This window comes from Bombina bombina, chromosome 3, assembly GCF_027579735.1.
Source record: "Bombina bombina isolate aBomBom1 chromosome 3, aBomBom1.pri, whole genome shotgun sequence".
In the NCBI taxonomy this organism is placed as follows: domain Eukaryota; kingdom Metazoa; phylum Chordata; class Amphibia; order Anura; family Bombinatoridae; genus Bombina; species Bombina bombina.
The window spans coordinates 830,440,991-830,468,598 of record NC_069501.1 but is presented as its reverse complement, the minus strand read 5'-3'; the positions used below and the strand labels follow the sequence as shown (position 1 = coordinate 830,468,598).

Here is a 27,608-nt window from a genome sequence, read left to right as displayed (position 1 = left end):
CTTTACCTTTGAGCAAACTTTACCTAACTAAAAAACAAATTAGATAATATAAGTAAATTTGAAAGTGGTTTAAAATTGTATTCTCTATCCAAATCAAATTTGGGTTTTAAGTCCCTTTACGCTAGCACCCAGTTGTGCATTGCTGTTCCTTTGACAAAGGATACCAAGAGAATAAAGCATATTTGATACTAAAAGAAAATTATGAAGACGTTGTTGAGCTGCTAAAGAATAACATATCAGCCAAGTCTTAATGTTATTAAAACAAATTAACATCCCTTTTTCTATAATTATTTTTCATTAGCCAAACTCCACTCACCATTTGCCTTATTTGAAGGAGCCAATCTGAGCTTTAGTCAGCAGACAACAAGGCTAGCCATAGTCATAAAGTTAATATAAAATGTATTTATTTGCCATTGTTATCAGTTAAAGACAATTATGGGCAGTTATCTAGTCTTGAAAAGTTAGCAGGGTGCTTTTCATGTTCTGAGTACTAGATTTTCAGAGCTAAATATATATAAAATATATTGCAGATTTGCTTCATTATGTTTAAATAAACATTTTATATACACATTTCAAGGTGTTTTCTGTCCCTTTAAAGGGACACTAAACCCACATGATTTCTTTCATGATTCAGATAGAGCATGTAATTTTAAGCAACTTTCTAATTTACTCCTATTATCATTTTTTCTTTGTTCTCTTGCTATAAAATCTACTCCCAGTTCCTGAAGTCCGGACATCCATTTTTATCCAGACGGCGAGAAGTCTTCATCCAGGTGGCGACACCTTCATCCATCTCGGGGACGTCTTCTATTTTCATCCCGGTGGCACAGAGCTATCCTGGAAGTGGATCCCATCCTGCGCAGAGCCAATATGATTTCAGAAGCTCTCATCCTATTGGATGATTTGAATTTGAAGAATCAAATCAGCAAACAGGAATGCAAGGTACGCCATTTTGAAATGGCTACCTTGCATTCAACTTCAGTGTACGGCTGTGACCGTATGAAGAGGACGCTCTGCACAGGATGGGATCGGTTTCCAGGATAACTCCACTCCGCGCTGCCGGGATGAAGATAGAAGACGCCCTTGCAATCGGTGAAAGTCTCGCCGCCTTGGTTGAAGACTTCTCTCGGCCTGGATGGAGACTTCTCGCCGCCTGTATGGAGATGGATGTCCGGACTTTAGGAACCGTGAGTAGATATTCTGGGGTTAGTGTTAGTTTTTTTTTTTTTGGGGGGGGGAGTGTTTTTTTTTTTTAGATTAGGGATAGACACTTGTAAAAGAGCTGAATGCCCTTTTAAGGGCAGTGAAAAAGAGCTAAATGCCCTTTTAAGGGCAATGACCATAGAAATGCCCCTTTAGGGGCAATGGGTAGTTTAGGATTTTTTAGAGTTAGTTTTATTTTTGATAATATCGTTTATTATTTTTGTAAGCTTAGTGTTTTTTATTTTTTGTAATTTTAGATTTTTTAATTTTTTTCATAGTGTTAGGTTTTTTTAAATTTGTAATTTAGGTTTTTAATTGGTAGTATTTTTTTTTAAATTTTATTAGAATAGTTATGGTAGGTTAATTTATAGTTTAATGTTAGGTTTATTTTTATTTCACAGGTAAGTTTTTATTTATTTAAATATAGTCATATTGTAATTTTAATTTAAAGTTGGGGGTGTTAGGTTTAGGGTTAATAGTTTAATTTAGTGTTTTGCAATGTGGGGGGCCAGAGGTTTATAGGTTAATAGGTTTATTTAGTGGCGGTGATGTGGGGGGCCGTAGGTTTAGGGGTAAATAGGTTTATTAAGTAGCGACGATATGGGATGCCAGAGGTTTAGGGGTTAATAATTTAATTTAGTGTCGGCAATGTCAGGAGCGGCGGATTAGGAGTTAATAACTTTTATTAGTGTCGGCGATGTCGGGGAGCAGTGGATTAGAGGTGTTAAGAATAGGGGTTTATGTTAGGGTGTAACATAACTTTTTTTCCCCATAGACATCAGTGGGGTTGTGTTACAAAGATTTTTCATTCCGCACTTCAGGTGTTTTTTTCTAGCATTCTCTCCCCATTGATGTCTATGGGGGAAAGCGTGCACGAGCACGTCAAATCAGCCCTTGGATTTTGTGCGGTATGGAGCTTAACGCCACCATATCGCACGCACAAGTAAGCTTTTCAGTAACTTGTAATGGCAGCGATATGGAGAGTGAAATAACGCAACTTTTTTGCCGTTAGTTTTGCACCCTGTTTATAGCAAAACTTGTAATCTAGGTGCTTGTTCTTTTGCTATCCTTTGTTTAAAAGCATACCTAGATAGGCTTAGGAGCAGCAACGCATAACTGTGAGCTAGCTGCTGATTGGTGGCTGCACTCTTGTTGGTTTGATAAAAATCTTTAGAAAACAAACCTACACATTCTGTTAATGCTTCATTATATTATATTATTTCCAAATTTCCAATTTCTTATTTTCTTTCCTATTAATATTGCAGTTTTACAGCTGCTCAAAGAAAGTGCTGATCCCCATTCCTTGATTCCATCTGGTGGGTGTTTACTACATCTGGTAAGTACAATTCTTTTGTCCTAAAAGCTGCATTTTAAACCTTTTGTTTTGTTTTATTTTTTTTGCAGCAGGTTTGCTTAGTTGCATATCTTTTCTTCCTACCTTACTTGAAGATATTATCACAGCACTTTTTTTCCTGTGTGAGAAAAGTACAATGACACCAAAGGAAAATACATCCCCAATCCACAAACATATGCCTGAAAAAGTAGTGGTTAATGAGACATTCCGCAAGTCTTGCTTTTGTATAAAAAATGTGCTTTTCAACCTACGTCTGTTGTCTATACCAGCAATTTAATTTGCAGAACTTGCAGGTTATAGAGTTTGCTTTTTGGTCTTTGTGGGGGGTGTGAGACAAGAACAGTAGGTATTTAATAGCCTTTTAATCTATGCTTAGTATCAATGTTTGTTACCTATATACAATTCTTATTATTATCAGTTATTTGTATAGTGCTAACAGATTCTGCAGTGCTGTATACTAACTTTTGACTTACAGAAACATGTTTGTTTCAGCAGTTGATTAAAACATGGCATCAATATGCCCTGAGTGGGGAGTTCTTAAATTACTTAAAATATAAACCATAAAAAGAAATTATAGTAATATATACACACACCATGTGTATATTTTTCATATGGATAAAGTCAAAGTGGTTGACCCAGTTGAAAAAAACAAAGCTATAATATATGTATCTTAAACAATAAGAAAGATGTCTGTGTACAGGCTCACGGGAGGGGAACAAGGTAACTACCAGTACAAAATATAAATGTGCAGCAGTTTATCGCTATTTCCACTTATTCCAGCTTGCAGTGAATTTATTCAAACATAGAAACATCCCGAAGGTCCTTTACCTTGTAGATAAAGTAGGAACTACGTCTCGCTCACTTCCTAACTTTGCAGCTCACAAGGTATCTCAGCGTGGCTCTGATTCTTCGGTTACCTCTACGTCACTGTAATATGACCTACCCTCCAGCCATTGGCAAAAAAGCACACTTGCTCCAATCAAAAGTACAGCATTTGCGTCCGGATTTACTGGAAAATGAGTAGCTTAGAAGAAGAGATCAATCCGTTACAATGAATAAAAACAGTTCTTAATTTCTTCACATGGGGCAAAAGAAGGAAAGCGGAGGATACAGCAAACCTTAGGTACAAAATATTCACGGGCGTAGCACTGATGGGCTCATGCATTTCGGATAGGCTGTGACTACGGATTTCTATCCGAAACGCGTGAGCCCATCAGTGCTACTCCCCTGAATGTTTTGTACCCAAGGTTTGCTGTATCCTCCACTTTTCTTCTTTTATCCCATGTGAAGAAATAAAGAACTGTTTTTATACATTTCCATTTTGTGACAGATTGATCTCTTCTTCTATATTTTTCATATGGACATTCATCTTGGGGTCTGGATTCATTTTAGATAGCTATGGCTATGGCAGTCCTTTCTACTGATTATTATTATTATTATTATTATTATCATTTATTTGTATAGCGCCACAAAATTCCGTAGCGCTAATGTTACACAGCTTAGCTCTGTCAAACTGATATTGCAAACATACATGAACATTCTGATGTCCATTTTTAGGTTGTAGATAAGTTTCACAATTTGAACAATATAACAATCTTGTTTAACCCCTTAAGGACCAGCGACGTACCCTGTATGTCACTGGCCTTTTTTTAGGACTTGATTGTTTTATAGGGCGGTCTTGCCACCAGCGTTGAGACTGCTCTATTCCTCAAAGCCTGCTGGAGGGAGGGCATTAATAGCGTGTTCTTGCTATACTTGTGCTATTATGTCCTGAAAAAACCCTTAACGACCAGTGACATACAGGGTACATTGTGGTCATTAAGGGGTTAATAATATATGACCTGTTTTTGTACAAAAAACACATAAACATTATTAAACAACATTAAATTAAATCCAAGCAAACAACTAGGAAATGCCTGTTACATCCAGTTTAGCAATATTCTTTCAAATGGACTATGTATAGCAGAACAAATGACAGAAATGCTGATGTTTATAAGAAATTAATGTTGGTCAAGGGTTAAGAGTATAATTGTGCTCCTATATAGACAACAAGGAAGTCGTACAGATGATTTCAATGTCAAAAGCTTTGTGGAATATTAGAAATAAAGATATATTACTGATTCACATGGAATCAGATATGATGGGAGTTAATCCTATAAATACATTTCTTGAGGAAATTTCTGATGATTAAGCATTTTTGTGCAGGTAAATAACAGCTCAATAAATTTCACTATAATTTAGATCTCTGGTTACCCCATTTAGGGCTACATTACGAGTGGAGCATTATATAACTCTCGTCCTCAAGCATTAACTCCACTAGAAGTAAGATTTTTGTGCTTGTCAAGTTGCGCTCATATTGTGATTTGAAAGCAAACTGCTTTCGCTCTCACGCTAACCCAACGAGCACAAAAAGCAAAAGTTAGATTAACGAGTGCACATTCACGTATTCCCCCATAGGAGTCAATGGAGCAAAAAAAGTGGAAAATATAACACCTAACTTGCACGCAAACACAATCACATATTCTCATGTTTGCTAACCAGACATGAAAATATGAATATTTCAAATTCCAATATTCTTTACATAGAAGAATGTTCTATTATTTATTCATAAATACATATTTCTACATATATCTGATGGTATTTTGGTACAATATATATCTATACCTATATACATGATTACATATAGGTATAGAAATATACAGATATATTTATAGGAATATCTATTTATAAATACTTAGAACATATTCTGCTATGTAAAGTATATATATATATATATATATATATATATATATATATATATATATATATATATATATATATATATTTATGTGTACATATGTATGTGTTTATATGTGTATATGTCTGTAACTACACAAATACACAATACACATATAAATACATAAATACATATGTACACAAACATATATATATATATATATATATATATATATATATATATATATATATATATATCTCAAAATAACAAGAGTATTGCATTGAGCAATGATACTTTTTTATTGGACTAACTATACATTTATAAGATGACAAGCTTTCGGAAGAGTTCCTTCCTTTCTCAAGTCTGAAGCAATACTTGATAAAGGAAGGAACTCTTCTGAAAGCTTGTCAACTTATAAATGTATAGTTAGTCCAATAAAAAAAGTATCATTGCTCAATGCAATACTCTTGTTATTTTGATATCTAACACGGCTACTCCAATCAACATATATATATATATATATATATATATATATATATATACATAGACATCTTTAAACATGTATATGTATGTATCGCTATGTTAAAGCCCTTTACCTGTCTTTTTTTTTCCTTAACACCAGAGATCTCATATCTTTAAACCCTTATAACTTTTGTGTGCAAATATTGTTTTGCAATAATTGTTATTAGATGGTGTTATTATGAATGTATTTTTGATGTGGTTTGTGACACTTTTTTGTTTCACGAAACAGTTAACCAAAGCCCTAAGGACGTGGTAATCATTCTAGCTAGACTTGTGCGCGGCGAAAAAAATTGTTTCGGTTTGTTTCGGATCGATTTGGATGTTTTCGAATTTCGTTTTCGGATCGATCCGAATTCGGATACATTTGAATGCATTAGTTTCTGATTCGTTCGGATTCGTTCGGATTTGAATAAATTCGGATGTATTTGGTTCTGATTCTATTCGTAAATTCGGAAGTTCTGTATGTGTTAGGTGGGATGTGCTGTGTATTAGACTAGTATTATGCACTGTAATATTAGGGGTAATCCATAGCAGAGTGATATAACCTAATATACAGTACAATACTAGTGTAATTGTGATTAGTCCATGGCCATCTGAATGTTACGAATAAATCCGAACTAATTTGGATTTATTCGTTAGATTCGGTGCTATGGTAATTCGGAAATTCGAATCGATCCGAATCTCCGAATTTGACAAATTCGTCCGAATTTATATTCGGAACGAAACGAAATGCACATGTCTAATTCTAGCATAAATCGTGCTTGTACTCAAGGGATCATGTTTACTTTCAATAATTCATACGAGCGCAAACACCCGTGATAAACCCCTTATCGCTTGTGCATAACTGTTAACCCTCCACTTGTTATCTGGCCCTTATAGTTCTCTCCCTGATGCTCTCTCATTTGTAGCAACTAAATGGGCTGGTTGGATCAAATTGCAGATGTACAAAAGAAAACTTGAAAAACGTTCAAGAAATAAAAAATGTATTGAAAACAACATCAGCCTTGTCAGCTTTGACATAGCAAGTCACTATCAAACGAACTGGGATACTTCATTGGGCTAATCGTGTATTTTTGAACTCCACATGCTGAGTTGCAGTTCAGGATCACTCTCAAACACCCCAGCCAGCACACCAGTGCTCAGCCCCTCATTGGCATCTGCAAGATGGCTGAGGCAAATTCTCTTCTATCTATCTAGATTACATTAGTATAATACAACAGGCATCAGATTTAATAATGCCAAACTCCTACAGAACTCCTTTTACAAACATGTTTTTAAAGTAATGATGTTTTAATTGTGTTTTTGTTCCACATTGCTAGCACTTCATGTTTGATTTGTGTGGTTAATGTTATTGACAGGAGCACTCACTTGGCTAGAAAAAGTTAGTTTCATGATTCAGATAAAATATGCAATTAAAAAAAAAAAAATACACTATCAAAACATGCACATTCTTTTTATATGCACTTTTTCTGAGGCTCCAGCTCCTACTGGGCATGCAAACAGTACATATGCATATGCTTTTTTTTGTTTGGCTGATGGCTGTCACATGGGAGGGGAAATTAGATTAAGAGGCCAATTTATCAAATGTCTGTCGGACCTGATCCGACAGTGCGGATCAGGTCCGACAGACATCGCTGAATGAGGAGAGCAATACGCTCTCCGTATTCAGCATTGTACCAGCAGCTCTTGTGAACTGCTGGTGCAACGCCGCAACCGTGCAGGGGGTGTCAATCAACCCTATCGTACTGGATCGGGTTGAATTCCGGCAATGTCTGTCCGTCTGCTCAGAGCAGGCAGGCAGGGTTATGAAGCAGCGGTCTCTGAAACACGGGGCCTCAAGCTCCATTCGGAGCTTGATAGATAGACCCCTAAATCTGAATTTTGCTAGAAAATATTCTACTAATCATTTCATATTCAAAGTAAGTGCTACTGCATTATCTTTTATTGTAAATGTATCAATTATTTAATACTGCTGTATTTAGTGGTCCTTTAGTTAAGCCTCAATTGATTTTATACATAATCTCACTTTAACATTGAGGCCCCTAGGCAACCTAACGAGCCTCCATGAATCTAGCCCAATAATTTGTCCAGACAGTTGAATTTCAGATCTTATATTAACATAGTAATTATTTATATGAAAAATATGGCTTTTGAATTGATAAAATAAGATGTATAATTGTATAATATTATTTTAATTCCTTTATAGATTCTATTTTTTTAGTGTTGATTTATTCTGGTACAGGTACAAACTAGTGCACTTATTGGTACATCATATGAGGCTAAATGTAATGACAAAAATGTTGAAATGTCATACTGCTAACAGAAAAAAGAATTACATTGTAGAGAGGATTTGCATCTTTAGAATTCATTGGCAAATGTATTTCTTTCCCAAGGGCCTTCTAAAATGTCACTGCACCTGCAACTTTAGTAGCTATCATCATTTGTTGTAATATGCATCTTAAAAGTTATTTTACAAAAAAAAAAAATGACATACATTCTGTATGTTGATTAGGTTAACCATTTTTTTGCAAGATTTTATTAAAAAAAATCTTTTTGCTACTGATCTTTAGATGTTTTATTCATATATTTTATCTTTCCAGTGGTTTATTATTTAAAAAAAAACAACAACTTTCAGGCTAGTATGTTAAAATAATAATTGTATTAACATTATCCACTGGGTGCAGATATTTTCTATGCAAAAGGAAGTAGTACACATGACGTACTATTGAAGATAAAGACCATTACTGAACATTTTACTTGATATATTCCAGTTACTACTACAAATATACACCATAAAGCATATAACAGCACTTTAATTGCTAAACACAGAAGACCTGATAATCATGAATATTTAAATAATCAAGTGGCTTTGCTTAACAAATATTTTTTAACATGCTGATCATGCACAGCAGACATTTGGTCATCTCCAGCTTTATTTTGAAAAGCTTTTGGCAATGCAAATGTTTTAGTCAGTCCTCTGAGTCCTTACGCTTATCTTTTTCAGTGTGCACGGTATGATAATGTGTTTGCTGCAGAAATTTTAATTGACAGAGGAGTTAATGTAAATCATCAAGACGAGGAGAATTGGACACCAATGCATATTGCTTGTGCATGCGACAATCCTGATATAGTCTTGCTACTACTTCTCGTAAGTAAACAAACTGTTAATATTACAATATTTTAAAGTTTATGAATATACCATTGAACACAATTCTAATTATATTATTTAATAACTGGAGGAGTTTTCAACTTCCTTGTAATAAACTCATAGGGCTTCATTTATCAAGCAGTGGATGCAAATTTGGAGCTCCCGCAGTGTAGGCTTGTAAGCCTACAGCCAATAGTTAAGAAGCAATGATCTTTAGACCACTATTATTCTCACCACCAGCTCTGAGCTAGTGGTTTGAAATCACCCCAGACTAATCTGACTGAGCTGACTGCCATGCCCCTCAGTAGTAAGTGACTGTTCCTGCAGTGATAAATGCAGCAGCACTCTGCTGCCCTCTAGTTGCGATCATGGGAGGACAAATTACTTTTTAGCATGTCAGTTTGGCATTAGAATGTCTCCTTATACCTAAAACCTTAGAGAACTGATGAACCTTAGATATCTCTATGTAGAAACCTGCTACACACTTCTCTCAGTATCTATACCACTAAATAAACAAAGGGGGCTTACAATGGATAATGCGTATGTTTCATTCATGAGCTGCCTCTGTACCATGGTAGATTTTGTTGCAGAATTCACAGGTTAATAAAAGCTCCTATTACCCCTATTGTCATAAACAGTGACACATATTAATAATATGAGAGATGCACTTACCTGAGACGAGCTGCTTCTAATACTGTAACAACAATTGCCCCCAATTGCCAGGGTTCCTCCTGGTGTCCACCTGCCACTCAAGGTATAACTGTATGGTTTACTGCCTGAGAACAATATAATTCCTTTTTTTAGGCTTTAAGAGGGGGACAACAAATGGGAGATTAAAGGGGATGTGTTTTAAGAGAAATTAGAGAATGAGACCTGAGAGTGACAGTGGATAAGGAGTGACAATGCCAATTGCATCTGAATCATGTCACATTTCTTAATCACTTATTATATTGCTTAGGAATGCTTACCCATAGATAAATGGATGTTGTACTGAAACAAAAATGTGATTATCCATATTAAAGATTTAAACACGATTAATATTTTTTCCATTGAAGTAAAAAGAGTGAACTTAAATTTGGCTAAATGTAAACGGAAACAGCAGTATACTTTATGTATTCCCTATTAGTTCTCATGGGTTCATAGGTACAATGAGCATTTATAGCTATTAGCATTATAAAGATGCAGCTATGAGCCAATGAACAAATTGAGTGTGATTTGTACCACTGGAATTTGTTTTAGATCAATTTTCATTCTTTTTTTAAAAAATGTTTTACCACTTATTCACTGGATCTCTCTTTTGTTCTATGGAAATAGCAGGTTGTGCCTATTAGGTAATTAAAGGGATATGAAACCCAACACTTTTCTTTTTGGATTCAGACAGAGAATGTAATTAAAAAAAACAACTTTCTAATTTACTTCTATTATCAAGTTTGCTTCATTCCCGTGGTATTCTTTGTTGAAGTGTCTGAAACACTACATGGCAGGAATTTGTGCTGCCATCTTGTGGATAACATTTTTGCACAACAGCTGCCATATAGTGTGTGAGACACATACAGCTGCATGCTCTATCTCACTGGATCTCAAACCTGTCCTCAGGCCTCACTAACAGGATACATTTTGTTGATAACTGAACTAGAGCACAGGTGACATAATCAGCTAAGTAGTAAACATGGTTATTTAACCTGCTCTCATCCACGGTCATCCAGAAAACTAGGACTGTTGGGGAGGCCTGGGGACAGGTTTGAAAACCAGTGCTCTATCTGAATCATGAAAACAATTTGGGTTTCATGTCCCTTTAACTTTATTAAGAAGTTAACAACTAATACTGCCCAATAAACAACTTTTACTTCAGATGTTTAATACACTTTTTCTTTTAAATATTGTGCTTTCTGAGAGATATTATATCATGTTGATTGCAATGTCCCTTTAATTTTTACTTTACTCAAATAGGTACAAGAGGAAAATGATACAAAATGCTGGTGTATGCCCCTTTAAAGTCTGATAACAATTTAGTAACATTCAGGTATATTTATTTGTCTGAAGTGAATGTGTATTTCTAGGATATACAGTTTCAAAACTCTGTAAGTAGATTGTGCTGAATAATTTTGGTGATACATTTAAAATATTCAACTTCTTTTTTATAGATTACAACAGTAGCAAAATAGGTTAAATAGCCATTGGTGTTGATTTAAATGTTGTTTTTTTAAATATAAATCTAGACAGGGAAGTCTCTCTAACTAGCTATTATGTTGCTGTGATTAAATGAGATGAATTGTTTTGTGTGTGGTATCTCATTGGTTAATAAATGAAATGCTGAGCAGCAGCATGGCAGAGGAGATATCTTTATCAGTGCTCTGCTGTGCCAGAATATGTCTATGTGCTTGGAATTGGTTTTCTTCTCTCTTAACTCAAAGCATTTTTCCTGGTGAGTGAACATCTGATATCAGTAATTACTTAGCCTCAAGGCTATAGTGCTTCATACAGTGTAGCTAATGGATTATGTGGAATAGTCTATGCTGGTATATTCACTGGGCAGTGTTTTGTTGTTCAGCAAAAAGTTGAAAAGGTAAACAAAATGTTCCTAAAATAAAAGTCCCATATATGTGCTCAAAATTAAAAGCAGTAGTAGTACCATTAAAAAGTACACATAAAAAAAAAATCTATTTTACAGCAGATCCTGAGAAGGATAATAAATAAACCTTGTTTTTTACCAGAGGTTATGTGGGACCGAAAATAAAAATAAAGAGATCCAAAAGGAAGACAGAAAATCCACCATATACCAAAATATATTCCTAGCCAGAGCTGTGTAAAAAAAGATTTTATGCATGTTCATGGATCTGTCTGTAAGCTAATTTAATTCATGTAAATATTTGCCAATTTACGAGTTTTGCGTTATGAGTAAAAAAGCAGCATTAAGGCTCATAACGCTGCTTTTTCACTACCGCTGCAATTACGAGTTTTGTAGGTACAGCTGTCCCGCACACTTTTTTGGACGTATCGCAAATTATCTTACGCAATTTGCGTAAAGTCTTTTTTCAATTGGTCGTCCATAGTGCTGGTATTACAAGCTTTTTTTGGAGGCCAAAAAGTGAGCGGTACAGCCTATCCCACACGATTCGTAACGCATTCTAAAGTCAGTAGTTATGAGTTTTACACTACAAAGCTGTAGCATAAAACTAACTAAAGTGTTAAAAAGTACATTAACAGCCATAAACTACCTATTATCCCCTAAACCGAGGCCCTCCCGCATCGCAAACACTAAAATAAAATTGTTAACCCCTAATCTCCCGCTCCCGACATCGCCGCCACTATTATAAACATATTAACCCCTAAACCGCCGCACTCCCGCATCGCAAACACTAGTTAAATATTATTAACCCCTAATCTGCCGCCCCTAACATCGCCGTCACCTACCTAAATCTATTAACCCCTAATCTGCCGCCCCTAACATCGCTGCAACCTACCTACATTTATTAACCCCTAATCTGCCACCCCTAACATCGCCGCAATCTACATTACATATATTAACCCCTAATCTGCTGCCCCTAACATCGCCGCAACATACATTACAGTTATTAACCACTAATCTGCCGCCCCCAATGTTGCCGCCACTATACTAAAGTTATTAACCCCTAAACCTAAGTCTAACCCTAACACCCCCTAACTGAAATATAATTCAAATAAATCTAAATAAAAAATCCTATCATTAACTAAATAATTCCGATTTAAAACTAAATAACTATAAAATAAACTCTAAGCTAGCTACAATATAACTAATAGTTACATTATAGCTAGTTTAGGGATTATTTTTATTTTACAGGCAAGTTTGTATTTATTTTAACTAGGTAGAATAGTTACTAAATAGTTATTAACTATTTACTAATTACCTAGCTAAAATAAATACAAATTTACCTGTAAAATAAAACCTAACCTGAGTTACACTAAAACCTAGCCTTACACTACAATTAAATAAATTACCTAAATTAAATATAATTACCTAAATTACAAAAACAAACAAACACTAAATTACACAAAATAAAAAACAAATTATCAGATATTTAAACTAATTACATCTAATATAATAGCCCTATCAAAATAAAAAAGCCCCCCCAAAATAAAAAAAAACCTAGCCTAAACTAAACTACCAACAGCCCTTAAAAACAGTAAAACCCACCCATAGAACCAACCCCCCAAATAAAAAGCTAACTAAAAAACCTAAGCTCCCCATTGCCCTGAAAAGGGCATTTGGATGGGCATTACACTTAAAAGGGCATTTAGCTCTATTGCTGCCCAAACCCTAACCTAAAAATAAAACCCACCCAATAAACCCTTTAAAAAAAACTAACACTAACCCCTGAAGATCCATTTACAGTTTTGAAGAGCCGACATCCATCGTCAACGAAGCCGGGAGAAGTCCTCAACATAGCAGCAAGAATTCCTCAACGAAGTCGGGAGAAGTCTTCATCCAAGCCGGACGAAGTTGTCCTCCAGACGGGCAGAAGTCTTCATACAGACATCTTCTATCGTCATCCATCCGGTGAGGAGTGGGTCCATCTTCACGACATCCAGCGCGGAGCATCCTTTTCAAATGAAGTCTTCTTCCCGAATGAATGTTTCTTTAAGTGACGTCATCCAAGATGGCGTCCCTTGAATTCCGATTGGCTAATAGAATTCTATCAGCCAATCAGAATTAAAGGTGAAAAAATCATGTTGGCTGATGCAATCAGCCAATAGGATTGAGCTTCAATCCTGTTGGCTGATCCAATCAGCCAATAGGATTGAGCTTGCATTCTATTGGCTGATTGGAACAGCCAATAGAATACACGCTCAATCCTATTGGCTGATTGCATCAGCCAATAGGATTTTTTCACCTTTCATTCTGATTGGCTGATAGAATTCTATCAGTCAATCGGAATTCAAGGGATGCCATCTTGGATGACGTTACGTAAAGAAACATTCATTCAGGAAGAAGACTTTGTTTTAAGAGGATACTCCATGCCGGATGTCTTGAAGATGGACCTGCTCCTCGCCGGATGGATGAAGATAGAATATGCCATCTGGAGGACAACTTCTTCCGGCTTGGATGAAGACTTCTCCCGGCTTCGTTGAGGACTTCTTGCCGCTTCATTGAGGACTTCACCCGCTTTGTTGAGGATGGATGTCGGCTCTTCAAAACTGTAAGTGGATCTTCAGGGGTTTGTGTTAGGTTTTTTAAGGGTTTGTTGGGTGGGTTTTATTTTTAGGTTAGGGTTTGGGCAGCAATAGAGCTAAATGCCATTTTAAGGGCAATGCCCATCCAAATGCCCTTAAAAGGGCAATGGGGAGCTTAGGTTTTTTTAGTTAGTATTTTATTTGGGGGTTTGGTTGTGTGGGTGGTGGGTTTTACTGTTGGGGGGGTCGTTGTAGTTTTTTCTTACAGGTAAAATAGCTTGGTAGTTTAGTTTAGGCTAGTTTTTTTTTATTTTGGGGTTGCTTTTTTTATTTGATAGGGCTATTAGATTAGGTGTAATTAGTTTAAATATCTGATAATTTGTTTTTTATTTTGTGTAATTTAGTGTTTGTTTGTAATTTAGGTAATTTTATTTAATTTAGATAATTTATTTAAATGTAGTGTAAAGTTAGGTTTTAGTGTAACTCAGGTTAGGTTTTATTTTACATGTAAATTTGTATTTATTTTAGGTAGTTAATAACTATTTACTAACTAATCTACCTAAGTAAAATAAATACAAACTTGCCTGTAAAATAAAAATAAACCCTAAGCTAGCTACACTGTAACTATTAGTTATATTGTAGCTAGCTTAGGGTTTATTTTACAGGTAATTATTTAGTTTTAAATATGAATTATTTAGGTAATGATAGGAATTTTTATTTAGATTTATTTTAATTATATTTAAGTTGGGGGTGTTAGGGTTAGACTTAGGGGTTAATACATTTAGTTATAGTGGTGGCGACGTTGGGGATGGCAGATTAGGGGTTAATAAATAGTGATGTCCCGAACTGTTCGCCCGCGAACGGTTCACATCGAACATAGCTTGTTCGCGTTCGCGGCTGCGGGCGAACACATGGCGATGTTCGATCCGCCCCCTATGTGTCATCATTGAGGAAACTTTGACCCTGTATGTCACAGCCGTCTGACACATTAGAGCCAATCAACATCAGACCCTCCCTCACAGACCCTCCCAGCTACTCGGTAGCCGCCATTTTAGACTCATAACAACCTTGCTTTCATAGTGAGAGGACGTGTTGTGTTTGTGCTCCTGACATTATAGGGAAATACATAGCTAGGCTAGTGTATTTAGTGTCCACTACAGTCCAGAAGGACTCCACTCATCTCTGCTGCAAGGACAGCACCCCAAAAAGTCCTTTTTAGGGCTATATTTCGTGCCTTTTTTTTTTTTTCCGTATTTTCATTAGCATTTGCCTGGCTTTCAGCCTGTGTGTTTAAGGCTCACAGCATATGCTGTGATTACTGCCACCACTGATATCTCCCTAACAACATTAGTTTAAATTTAACTAACCAAAAATTTTAATTATTTTGCTAGTGTAATTTTTTTTTCATTTTCTATCAGGCCTGTGTCACAGAGCATATACTCTGGTTCATTGCTCTGTGCCAGCCACCAGTTTTAATATCCGTTTATAACATTATTTTAAATTTAAAAAAAAAATAATAATAATTTTGCTAGTGTAATCTAATTACATTTTCTATCAGGCCTGTGTCTGTCAGGCTCACTCAGCATAATATACCTCATTTTTTTTCAGTCTTTTGGTTAATTGGTCTGTGAAAGGCAGCCACCACTCATATCTTCTTCACCTTAATTTAAATATATAAAAAAAAAAGTTTAAATATTTTTGATAGTGTAATCTAATATCATTTTCTATCAGGCCTGTGTGTTTTGCTGAGCCTACTGTGTTTACTTGCTGCCCTCCCTAGTCTATGAGCCACGACTCATATGTGTTTAACCTTTTTTTAATTCCCCCCCCAAAAAAATAATTTAAATCATTTTTCTAGTGTAATCTAATAGTATTTTCTATCAGGCGTGTGTGTATCTGACTTACAGAGCCTACTGTTTTTAATAGCTGCCCTTCCAAGGCTATCAGCCACGACTCATATGTATGTGCTTAACCTTTTTCTTTAAATTCCCCAAAAAAAGTATTTAAATCATTATGCTAGTGTAATCTAATTTTATTTTCTATCAGGCCTGTGTCTAACTGTCTATCTGATTTACACAGCATACTGTTGTTAATTGCTGCCCTACGTAGCAGCCAGCAGTGCGACCACTCATATGTGCAATGCACTTCTTAACATAATTTTAATATTAAAATCTAAAATTTTAAAATATTTTGCTAGTGTAATCTAACTTAATTTTCTATCAGGCCTGTGTTTTTGTCACTTACACAGCATACTGTGTTAAACTGCTGCCCTACCTACCAGCCACGACTAATATCTGCCAGCCTGTGTGCCAGGCCCAACTAGCCAATTAGTGGCACCAATCATAATTCTTGTAACAGTATCAAAAAAATTAAAAATCATAATTTTTTGGACTGCAAATATTCAGTCTACTAGTGCCATTGAATTGCAGTTTCCTCCTGCCTGGCAACCTGTGTGCCAGGCACAAACTAGCCAATTAGTGCCACCAATCCTAGTTGTTGTAAAAGTATTTTTAATCTTTAAAATTCCAATTTGATCGCTTGTGATTCATCAGTTTGCTTGTGCCATTGAATTGCACTTTCCTCCTGCCTGCCAGCGTGCTTTCCAGGCCCAACTAGCCAATTAGTGGCACCAATCATAATTCTTGTAACAGTATATAAAAAAATAAAAATCATAATTTTTTTGACTGCAAATATTCAGTCTCCTAGTGCCATTGAATTGCATTTTCCTCCTGCCTGGCAGCCTGTGTGCCAGGCCGACTTTCAAAATATTTACACCAATCATATTTGTTGTCACAGTATTCTTAATAATTAAAAATTAAAATTTTTGGTAATAGTTGTTCTGAAACCTCAGTTTGCTCGTGCCACTGAATTGCATTTTCCTCCTGCCTTGCAGCCTGTGTGCCAGGCCCACCTAGCCAATTATTCCCAGCAATCATATTTCTTTTAAAAGTATTGCAAAAATTGTCAATCATCACTTTTTTGACTGTCAGTATTCAGTCTCCTAGTGTCCTTGAATTGCATTTACCTCCTGCCTGCCAGCCTGTGTGCCAGGCCGTCTTGCCAACTATTTACACCAATCATAATTGTTGTCACAGTATTGTTACTAATTAAAAATAAAAAAATTTTGATTGTTGTTCTTAATCCTCAGTATTTTGGTTGATGTCATTCGTATCTATAAAATGTATATTGCATCTATTGCATCTATTGATCGATGTAATTCATATCTATCAAATGTATATTGCATCTATTGAGCTATGTACAGTGTATCGATCATATGTATATTGCATCGATTGAGCTATGTAATCTATGTATCTATCTATCAAATCTACCTATCTTGTGGTTCTGCAAGTGGACTGTTTGCGGTTGATTGCAGTGTGTTACACTTGGAGTTTGCTCTGTCACTGTGATGCGGCCGTAACCCTTACACTACTTGATAGATACGACATCATTACTGATGTTTTAAAGCACATTATTGCAAACAATTTGGGAATGTTAGGTGATTTAGGCCCTTTATGGGTTAAAAGCAGACTCTGCATAAACTATGTAATTTTACATGGGAGTTTTGCCAGGGATCCCCCTCCAGCATGCCCCAGTCCAGGTGTTAGTAACCTTGAAACAACTTTTACATCACTATTGTGGCCAGAAAGAGTCCTTGTAGGTATTAAAATTCGCCTGCCTATTGAATTCAATGGAGTGATGTCGCAAACTTAAAATTTTCGGTTCGCGAACGGCGGACTCGAACTTCCGAAAATTTTAAGTTCGCAACATCACTATTAATAAATGTAGGTAGGTGGCGGCGATGTTAGGGCGGCAGATTAAGGTTTAATCATTTTTAACTAGTGTTTGTGATGCGGGAGTGCAGTGGTTTAGGGGTTAATATGTTTATTATAATGGCGGCGACATTGGTGGCTGCAGATTAGGGTTTAATAACATTATGTAGGTGTCAGCGATGTTGGGGGCAGCAGATTAGGGGTTAATAAATATAATGTAGGTGTCAGCGATGTTGGGCGCAGCATATTATGGGTTCATAAGTATAATGTAGGTGTCGGCGAAGTTGGTGATAAACTCACCCTGGACTGAATAACTTCTTCAGACCAAGCCAGCTTAAAAAGAGTTTGTTTATTGATTACACACTGCAGTATGGAGAGAAACAATACAAAGTTTTCTCTGGGGGGTCAGTCCCCTTCCCAGGTATTTATACATTTCACATCTAGGCTATTTACAGTTCATGATTGGTTAGCTAAAAAATGCAAGGGTTTTAACAAATATGGTTACAACATAAGTAAATAACAGTTCTACACGTCAGGGGCGCAATCCAATATACGGCGTAGTTTTCGGCGCAAGCGAGGGAACCCGCGCCACCCGTAATTTCACCTCACACATCGGGGTATCCAATATACGGCGCCATCAGATGCTAAAGTGGCGTAAGTAGGACAAACTGGCGTTGTTCCAAAAAGTGCGCAAATACACATTTTAGTCGTCGCAAGTACTTACGCCAGTGTTTTGTTCACGTAAAGTCTCAATAAAGTGTAGTTTTATGCAAATTTGGCTAAGACGCGTAAAAATTACCCTATATTCCATCTAAAACTGCGCAATGTAATTACGCTATTAAAAAGTCATATATAAACCCATGCGCAGCCGCCATTTTCTTCAGTGTGTTTGGATGGTTCGTTGAGCTACAGCACACTACAGTGAGTTTAGGATTAGTAAGAGTAGTGAGAGAGGCGCAGCATAATAGTTAGTTAAGTCAGATTTTTGTTTGGGTAAGCTTGTATATTTACTTACACTTATTTTTACATATTGCATACATACATATACATAATACACAACACTTTTTTTTTCTAACACCTCACACATTTTATTTCAATTTTACTCTGTGATAGACTGAGTGTTTGGTTGTGATTGTGTGTGATTGAACTGGGAGTGAGTGTGTGTAGTTTGAGGATGGCAGGGAGAGGTAGGGCAGACGGGAGGAGGGGAGAGGAGTATTGTAGCGGACAGGAGGAGCAGCGGGGTCCCCGTCAGGGAGTTAGTAGAATGGGGAGAGGGAGAGTTAGAAGGGATGATGGGAGGAGAGATGTCCAGAGACCAGGCACACTTAGAAGAGGGACAGAGGGTGCACATGGGGACAAAAGGGGGGAGGAGGGAGAGGATAGGGAGGAACCCCCACCAGGGACATCCCAGGGAGGAAGCCAGTTGGCCACAGAGGAGGAGAGCATGAGATGCCCAAACTGCTCATTTGATGAGAATGTTGCGCTAGTCCATGCCATCATGGACAACCACAGTGCCCTCTTTGGCCAGGAGAAGGGCAAAGGCATTTCCCGAAGGCGTAAGGAAGCATGGTTGGCAGTAGAGGATGCTGTAAACAGTGTGGCCCCACAGAGGAGGACTGTCGAGAGACTTAAAAAAAGGTGGAACGATTGCAAGAGCCGGGTGAAAGAGAAAATGGTCCAGGAAGCCATGCACCAGAGGGGAACAGGTGGTTGTCCACCATTGGAAGCAGAATACAATGTCTTGGAAGCAGAATACAACGCAGGAGATGATACGCAGGTCCCTGAGTATCACAGCAGTCCATGGACTTCCAGGGGCTCGTGACTCAGGGGTTGCAACCACAGCACCTCATGCTGGTAAGTAACATCCCACACACCAGTATGATATGTATTTGAGATATAACATCTTTTAATGTCACACATTCATGTAAACAATGAGGAGCATGGTATTTGGCCTACTAACAAAAAAATCTACAATTATATTTGACATTAATGCTACTTAACACAATGCAATTCATGATATGAGGTGGAATAGTGCAATACTAACATGTCTCAGAGTAACACAGGCCACAAGCCACATGTAGAGTTTTCAGTAAATGGACACTATAGCCATCACAATACTTTTAGCTCAGAAAGCAGGTTCTGTGCCTACATCAGGCTAAAGTAAATTGTGTGACCATAGTGTCACTTAAAGAACACATTTTCTCCATCACTGACATGTACACATAACTATTTTATGAAACACATACCTGTATACTGTGCAGATTAAAATCCCTCATATCACAAATCACATTGTGCACATGCATGTTATACAGTTTTACATGAGAATGAGTATTGCCCCTAGCATGTATCAATGTATATTGTATGCCCACATGGACATATATATGACTGTACTAATCCCTATCATCATTTGACTCCTCCTCAGAACCTCCTGTCACCAGGCTGCAAACAGGCATGCCGCCACCTCCACCACCAGTCACAGGCATGCAGCCACCTCCACCACCAGTCACAGGCATGCAGCCACCTCAACCACCAGTCACAGCCATGCAGCCACCTCCACCACCAGTCTTCATGCAGCAACATGGACAGTATGTTCCCATGCATCAGCAGGGTTGGATTGCCTCCGTTGTGGACCCAGAAGTGATGCCACCACCAATGGCATACGACCCCTGGCAAGATACCTGGACTGAGGAATATCCTTTTGGCTTTGAGGGGGAGCCAAGTCAGCCATGAAGGGTCCATGTCTTTACCCCCCCCAACACAATATCAGGCCAGTCGTGGCTTTTCCACACAGGGGATGTCACAAGATATGCAAACTGGACAGGCTGAGTGGTCACACTGTCAGGATTCCATTTCATGTTTTACTTCTCTCACTTCTCATCACATGTTTCTCTCACTTTCATGTTACTTAAGGCTCCACCTGTCAGCAAACAGGTGCTTAGTTATTTTCATTAGCAGGAGTAACAGCTTACACACAGTCTCTGAGCTGCATTGTTTTTCTCAAACCAACTGCTTTCACAAAGGACTGTTTGCTTGGATTACTCTGGACTATTTTCTACAAGGATTACATCCCCTGAAATATCCTGTTTGCATCCTTGGACTTACAGCTAAGTTACCTCTTAATTTTATTCCTTGCATAATATTTGAGAACTTAACTGCTGAATTGTTATTGTACACTTACAGCATCACTCTTAATTTAACTGGAGCTGACAGGCACTGCAGTTTTCTAAATTACTCTGCACACTATTTCATACTGGGGAATCACTGTCTCCTTTCTCACTTCATAATATATATGCTGCTTTAAGAACAAGACTTTGAGCTCTAAGTTTACAAGCTTGAACTGAAGAGGATTTAACTATTTCAAAATAAAAAGTGTTACTTGGTTTTGCAACTGCAAGTCTGGGCATCTTGCCAAATTCCTCTCTTACTCTGCAGCAGCTGCTCTCAATAAACATAGTTACAAAGTAGCAGCTACAAGACAACTGAAGCATTCTCTGTGACTTGTTAAAAGTATATCTCTTGCAAACCAAGCTTACTTCTTACAAGAAGTAACCAACTCTCTCCTGCATTACATGTTTATTTAATGTAAGCTTTAAAAAGAATTTTTGTTCTCTCAAGTTCTTTAAATTAGAAGCATATTTTTCTTCTATCATTTGTTCATTATTTTTTTCCATACTGTGCCAGTCTAAGAGTATTGGAAATATTGTGCTTAGAAGGATTCATGTTGTGATAGTACTAACAGCATTGAACCTCTAACTTAATATTAATTCACCACAGGTTTACTGGTCTATGCTCACCTAAATAGCCCAAAAACCCTGGTGATACAAAACAATAATTGATCTGCAGTTGCGTTCCACTTACATAGTTGAAATAGACTTTACACACACACTAGTCGTCAATGGGACTACCAATCCAGCCTGAGAGCTCCACCATCCGCTTCCCTTGGGAGAGCTCCACCATCCGCTTCCCTTGGGAGAGATCCACAATCCTCAGATGAGCATATAGCTGAGGTTGTCCCTGAAGAACCAGCAGCTGAAGTTATCCATGAAGCAGATGCAGCTGAAGTTGTCCATGATGCACCAGCAGCTGAAGTTGTCCCTGAAGCACCAGCAGCTGAAGTTGTCCATGATGCACCAGCAGATAGAGCAGAACCTGCACCTAGAATCACTGCTGCTCAAGAGCCTGTAGATCCACTGTATTCTCCCCTGGGCGAGGAATACATTTCACTCCAGAGGAGGCTCATAACAAGCTGCGAGAGCATTCAAAGAGGCCAACAGAGGTTTAATAGGAGCCAAGAGAGGTTACTCAAGCGTAGCATCGAGCTGCAGAGGGACATTGCAGCCTCATTAAATGGAATTATACAAAATCAGTCTCAGATGATGAGAATCCAGTCTGATATGCAGATGCAGATGGACAATAGATGGCGGGAACAAAACCAACTCTTTGGTGTGTTGGTTGAGCACTTCACACACCAGCAGGACACTGCCTCCAGCCTTTCATCTGTAGCCAGCACTCCAGCAGAATCATCTGAAGCTTCCCAAACCAGGAGAACCGGGAAATCCTTTCCAGTCACCTCTGCCCCCTCATCCAAGAAGCCGAAAAAGAAAAAAAATATTCTTATAGTTCACCATAAATCTTGTCCTCTGTTATTTACCATATAATTGTCATCCACATCCATGTGAGGGGTGTTTTAGTACACTAATATTGTTAAGACATATAACAACATAAAATGACCCATTGGTATATATAGTACTGATGTTACTGATAGGGTGGGCATTATCAGGTGTTTTAAGTCTGCAGGTGAGAGGTTGTGGTGTGTGTGATTGGTTTGACACAATTGCAAAGAGGCAGCCTTCAAGAAGGTGTTAGAAATGATCATATGAGCCATCCTTGGTTTTGCTTTCAACTAAGAATACCAAGAGAACAAAGCAAGTGTTCTAATTAAATCTGAAAGTAATTTGAAATAACATGCCCTATTTAAAAGAAGAAGGTTTTCTTTGGACTTGACAGTCCCTTTATATATTTTGGCATCAGTGCTAGCTGTGTTAGCATTAGAATAAATTACACTCCAGTGGGTTCTAAAGAGATGAAGGTAATCCATTTGAAAGTAAATAAGCAAGTATATGTCCACAATGTGATAAAGTACCTACAAGCTCAATCCATTTGATTATGTTGTGGTTTGAAACTATTTACACATTTACAAATGTACACAAATAAACCTTAAAAAAGCAATATCATAGTATACTGTCCCTTTAACCTTGAGATGCTGCTTAAATGTATGTGTTTGTTAAGGCTTCCAGGGAGTTACGTTGGTTTTTTTAGTCAGTGCAAGGGCTCCTGTGCCTGCAATTTGTGGCATGATGAGAATGGAGTAGATTTTCTGAAATCTGTGCGCGTAAGTACTTACGCTGTATATTGGATACCAAACTGCGCGTGTTTTGTATGTCAGTCTATGGGTAAAAATAATACGGGCGATAGCAGAAATATATGTGGTAGGTTGTATGCTACGCTGTATATGTGATACCAAACCCGCGCAAAATTTGGCGTTGCCATCTTTTGCGGGCGACACTGCATATCGGATCGGGCCCTTGAATTGTAGGTTTTACTGTGTTTGACCATATATCAAGAAAGAAAGGCAAAGGTCAGGGATGAACTAGTGTCTACTTTTTATGACAAATTCCGAATTTTTACAATGAGTTGTGTACATACATTCATATATTTGGCTTATCAACATAACCAGGACTTTTGTGTTTACTGATACTAGCTGGAATGCAAGAATTTAAACAAGGATAGAAAAAGATTAGATTTAGAAATAAATAAACAGACACACACTCAGAACTAGCTACATTTTATAGCCCCATTAAGCCCCAGACTGACCTCTCCTGACTAATAATGCTCGCATATAAATTAACCCATTCAGACCTCACAAGGCACTGCAAAAAACAGAGACAGATATTGCTTATTATTTTCAACAGCGATGTCAGGAGCGGCAGATTAGGGGTTAATAAATATTATGTAGGTGTTGGCGATGTTGGGGGCAGCAGATTATGGGTTCATAAGTATAATGTAGGTGTCAGCGATGTAGAGAGCGGCAGATTAGGAGTTAACAAATAAAATGTAGGTGTTGGCGATACTGGGGGCAGCAGATTATCGGTTCATAAGTATAATGCAGGTGTCAGCGATGTCGGGGGTGGCAGATTCGGGTTTAATAAGTGTAAGATTAGGGGTGTTTAGACTCGGGGTTCATGTTAGGATGTTAGGTGTAAACATAAATTTTGTTTCCCCATAGGAATCAATGGGGCAGCGTTACGGAGCTTTACGCTGCTTTATTGCAGGTGTTAGGCTTTTTTTCAGCCAGCTCTCCCCATTGATGTCTATGGGGAAATTGTGTACAAGCACGTACAACCAGCTCACCACTGACTTAAGCAGCGCTGGTATTGGAGTGCGGTATGGAGCACAATTTTGCTCCATGCTCACTTCTTGCCTTATAACGCTGAGTTTAGGAAAACCTGTAATACCAGCGCTGTAGGAAAGTGAGCGGTGACAATAATGTGCAAGTTAGCATCGCACCCCTCTTACCGCGAAACTCGTAATCTAGCCGTTGGTTAGGTATCTGATATATCCAGATCATCAACATTAGGATTTTCTTTTTTTCCCTTGATATTTACAGGCCTTCTTGGAAGTAATTACAACTAGCCAATGGCAAAACACTGCATTATCAAGCATATGTTTCATGTTAATTAGAAGAAAATTAGTGATCATTTTACAGTACATAAAGACTCTACATAATAAATATTATGCACAAATACACAAACACACAGTCATAACAGGCATTTGTCAGAGAGAGTGATTTCTGTTTCTGTACCTTTAAGGAGGCCTAGAATATCAAGTACTTATAGTAGTCCTTATAAGCTCTCTGTTTGCAGCATGATGCTGCTTGGGTACTGAGTGTACCCTGTCCTTGCTTTTGCCTAATCCCTTTGGAGTGACTTTTGTTATGTGACCTTAGCTTGTTTTTTTAGAATTTGCATCTACAGTATATTCTGGTTTTGTTTTGTTCTCCATTTGTGGTTTGACATGGACTGTCAGACTGTGTTATTTCCTTATTCCTTACCTGAGCATACAGCTAGCGACTTTTTTAGTTTGCTTTTTTCATATTTGTTTATTTTCCTAAACTGTCACTGCTGTTTCCTGCATCTCTAGTGTCCTTAAAGCCTTTTACCACAGTTACCTCTGTTCTCAGGTGCACTACATTAAAGTTACCTATGCAAGTTAGTTGTCATCTAGATAGTGAGACAAAATGTTAACTAATGTGCAGATTAAATCACTAGAGAGAGTTCAGCTACTTGGTTTTCTCTCTTTGGGCGAGATTACATATGCAGCGTTGGCTGCAAAAGTCGTTTTCGCCTATTTTAGTCGGATGTAGTGATCACATATACGGAGCCGCATACAAGTTACGCACGTATATTTTAACCATCACCCGCAGTTTTTACTCCTATAAACTAACATAGAACTGGCGTTGCGAGTCGTTATCACATATTCAGCGCATGGACTTACGCGCCGAGAATGGAGGCATTTTACCCCATTTTCACCTCTCCACACATAGGCAGGCGTAGCAAGCCTTGTGCTGAGTATGAAACTACTGTAACTCCCTGGAAGCTTTAACAAACACAACACATGCACAATATCTACCTCTAAACCCCCATCCCCCCACATCGCAATAACTAATAAAATTATTAAACCCTAATCTGCCAACCCTCACATCGAAAACTACCTAATAAAAGTATTAACCCCTAATCTGCCATCCCCCCACAATGCAAACTACCTAATTGACCTATTAACCCCTAATCAGCCAACCCCCCACAATGCAAAGTACCTAATTACCTATTAACACCTAAATTGCCAACCCCGCACAACGCAAAGTACATAATTAATCTATTAACACCTAAACTGCCAACCCCACACAAAGTATTAACCTAATAACTAAGCCCGCCCCAACCTAATTCCCCCTAAGTTAACCACAATTACAATACACTAACATAAAATAAAAAAATTCTAACTACATTAAAAAAATTATAAACAATTACAAAAAATAAAAAATAAAAATTACTAAAAAAAAAAGTCATTACTGAAAATAAATAACCTACCCTTACTCAAAAATAAAAAAAAACTAACAGTACATGTAAAAAAAAAAAACTAAAATTGCAAAAAAAAAGCTAAGATTACAAAAAATTACAAAATAAATTATCTAAAATAAAAAAGTTATTCCTATTCTAATATCCTCTTAAAAACAAAAAAGCCACCACAAAATAAAAACACCCCCCAATCTATCAATAAACTACCAATAGCCCTTAAAAGGTCCCCCCTAACAGTACAACCGCCCACTCACCCACAAAATAAAACAATAACTAAAAAAAAACCTAATCTAACCATTGCCCCTGCATTTATATGGGCTATTGGCTGTTCAAATCAGCAAATAGGAAGTTAGCAACTCTCATCCAATTTCAGCCAATAGGAATGCAAGGTACCCCAATATAAAACAGATACCCTGCATTCAATCTTCAGTGTGCAGCGGTCGATCACATGAAGAGAACCTTCCATGTCGGTTAACTGTGCAACTTCCGTTCTGCACCACCTGAATGAAGATTGAAGATGGTCCTGCGCTTGATGAAGATCGAGCCATCTGGAAGAAGATCTTCGCCACCAGACTTGGTACCTATTATGGGGTTAGTGCTAGTTTTTTTTCTGTTTTTTTTTTTTTTTAGATTAGATTATTTTCTTGGGCACTAAAAGAGCTGATTGCCCTTTAAAGAACAATGCCCCTTTAAGGGCAATGGTTAGATTATTATTTTTTTAGTTAGCTCTTTTTTTATTTTGGGTGGTTGGGTGGGTGGGGTGTTGTACTGTTAGGGTAGACATATTTTTTGTTAAAAGAGCTGATTTCTTTAGGGCAATGCCATATAAAAGGCCATTTTAAGGACTATTGGTAGTTTATTGTTAGATTAGGGGGTGTTTTTTGTTTTTAAGAGGGTATTAGAATAGAAATAACTTTTTTATTTTGGATAATATAGTTTTTTTTTTCTGTAATCTTAGAATTTTTTGATTTTTTTTTAATCTTAGATATTTTTATTTGTATTTAATCTTAGGTTTTTTTTCTTTTTGATGTAATCTTAGTTTTTTTAATGTTATGATTTTTTATTTTCATGCAAAGTTAGATTTTTTTTTATTTTGGATAATGTTAGGGTTTTTATTAAGTAATTATTTTTATTTTTGGTAATTTGTAATTAATTTTTAATGTCGCTAGTACAGGGAGTGCAGAATTATTAGGCAAGTTGTATTTTTGAGGATTAATTTTATTATTGAACAACAACCATGTTCTCAATGAACCCCAAAAACTCATTAATATCAAAGCTGAATAGTTTTGGAAGTAGTTTTTAGTTTGTTTTTAGTTATAGCTATTTTAGGGGGATATCTGTGTGTGCAGGTGACTATTACTGTGCATAATTATTAGGCAACTTAACAAAAAACAAATATATACCCATTTCAATTATTTATTTTTACCAGTGAAACCAATATAACATCTCAACATTCACAAATATACATTTCTGACATTCAAAAACAAAACAAAAACAAATCAGTGACCAATATAGCCACCTTTCTTTGCAAGGACACTCAAAAGCCTGCCATCCATGGACTCTGTCAGTGTTTTGATCTGTTCACCATCAACATTGCGTGCAGCAGCAA

General features: G+C 37.1%; 1 protein-coding gene across 1 annotated transcript in view; it reads left to right on the top strand.

Annotated features, from left to right (window-relative positions):
• MYO16 (myosin XVI) overlaps nucleotides 1-27,608 on the top strand; it is a 944,954-nt gene that overhangs the window by 11,364 nt on the left and 905,982 nt on the right. The window contains exons 2-3 of the mRNA XM_053707787.1: nucleotides 2,469-2,539; nucleotides 8,800-8,943. Of these exons, the coding sequence (XP_053563762.1) occupies nucleotides 2,469-2,539; nucleotides 8,800-8,943 (215 nt within the window). The remainder of the gene's footprint in view (nucleotides 1-2,468; nucleotides 2,540-8,799; nucleotides 8,944-27,608) is intronic.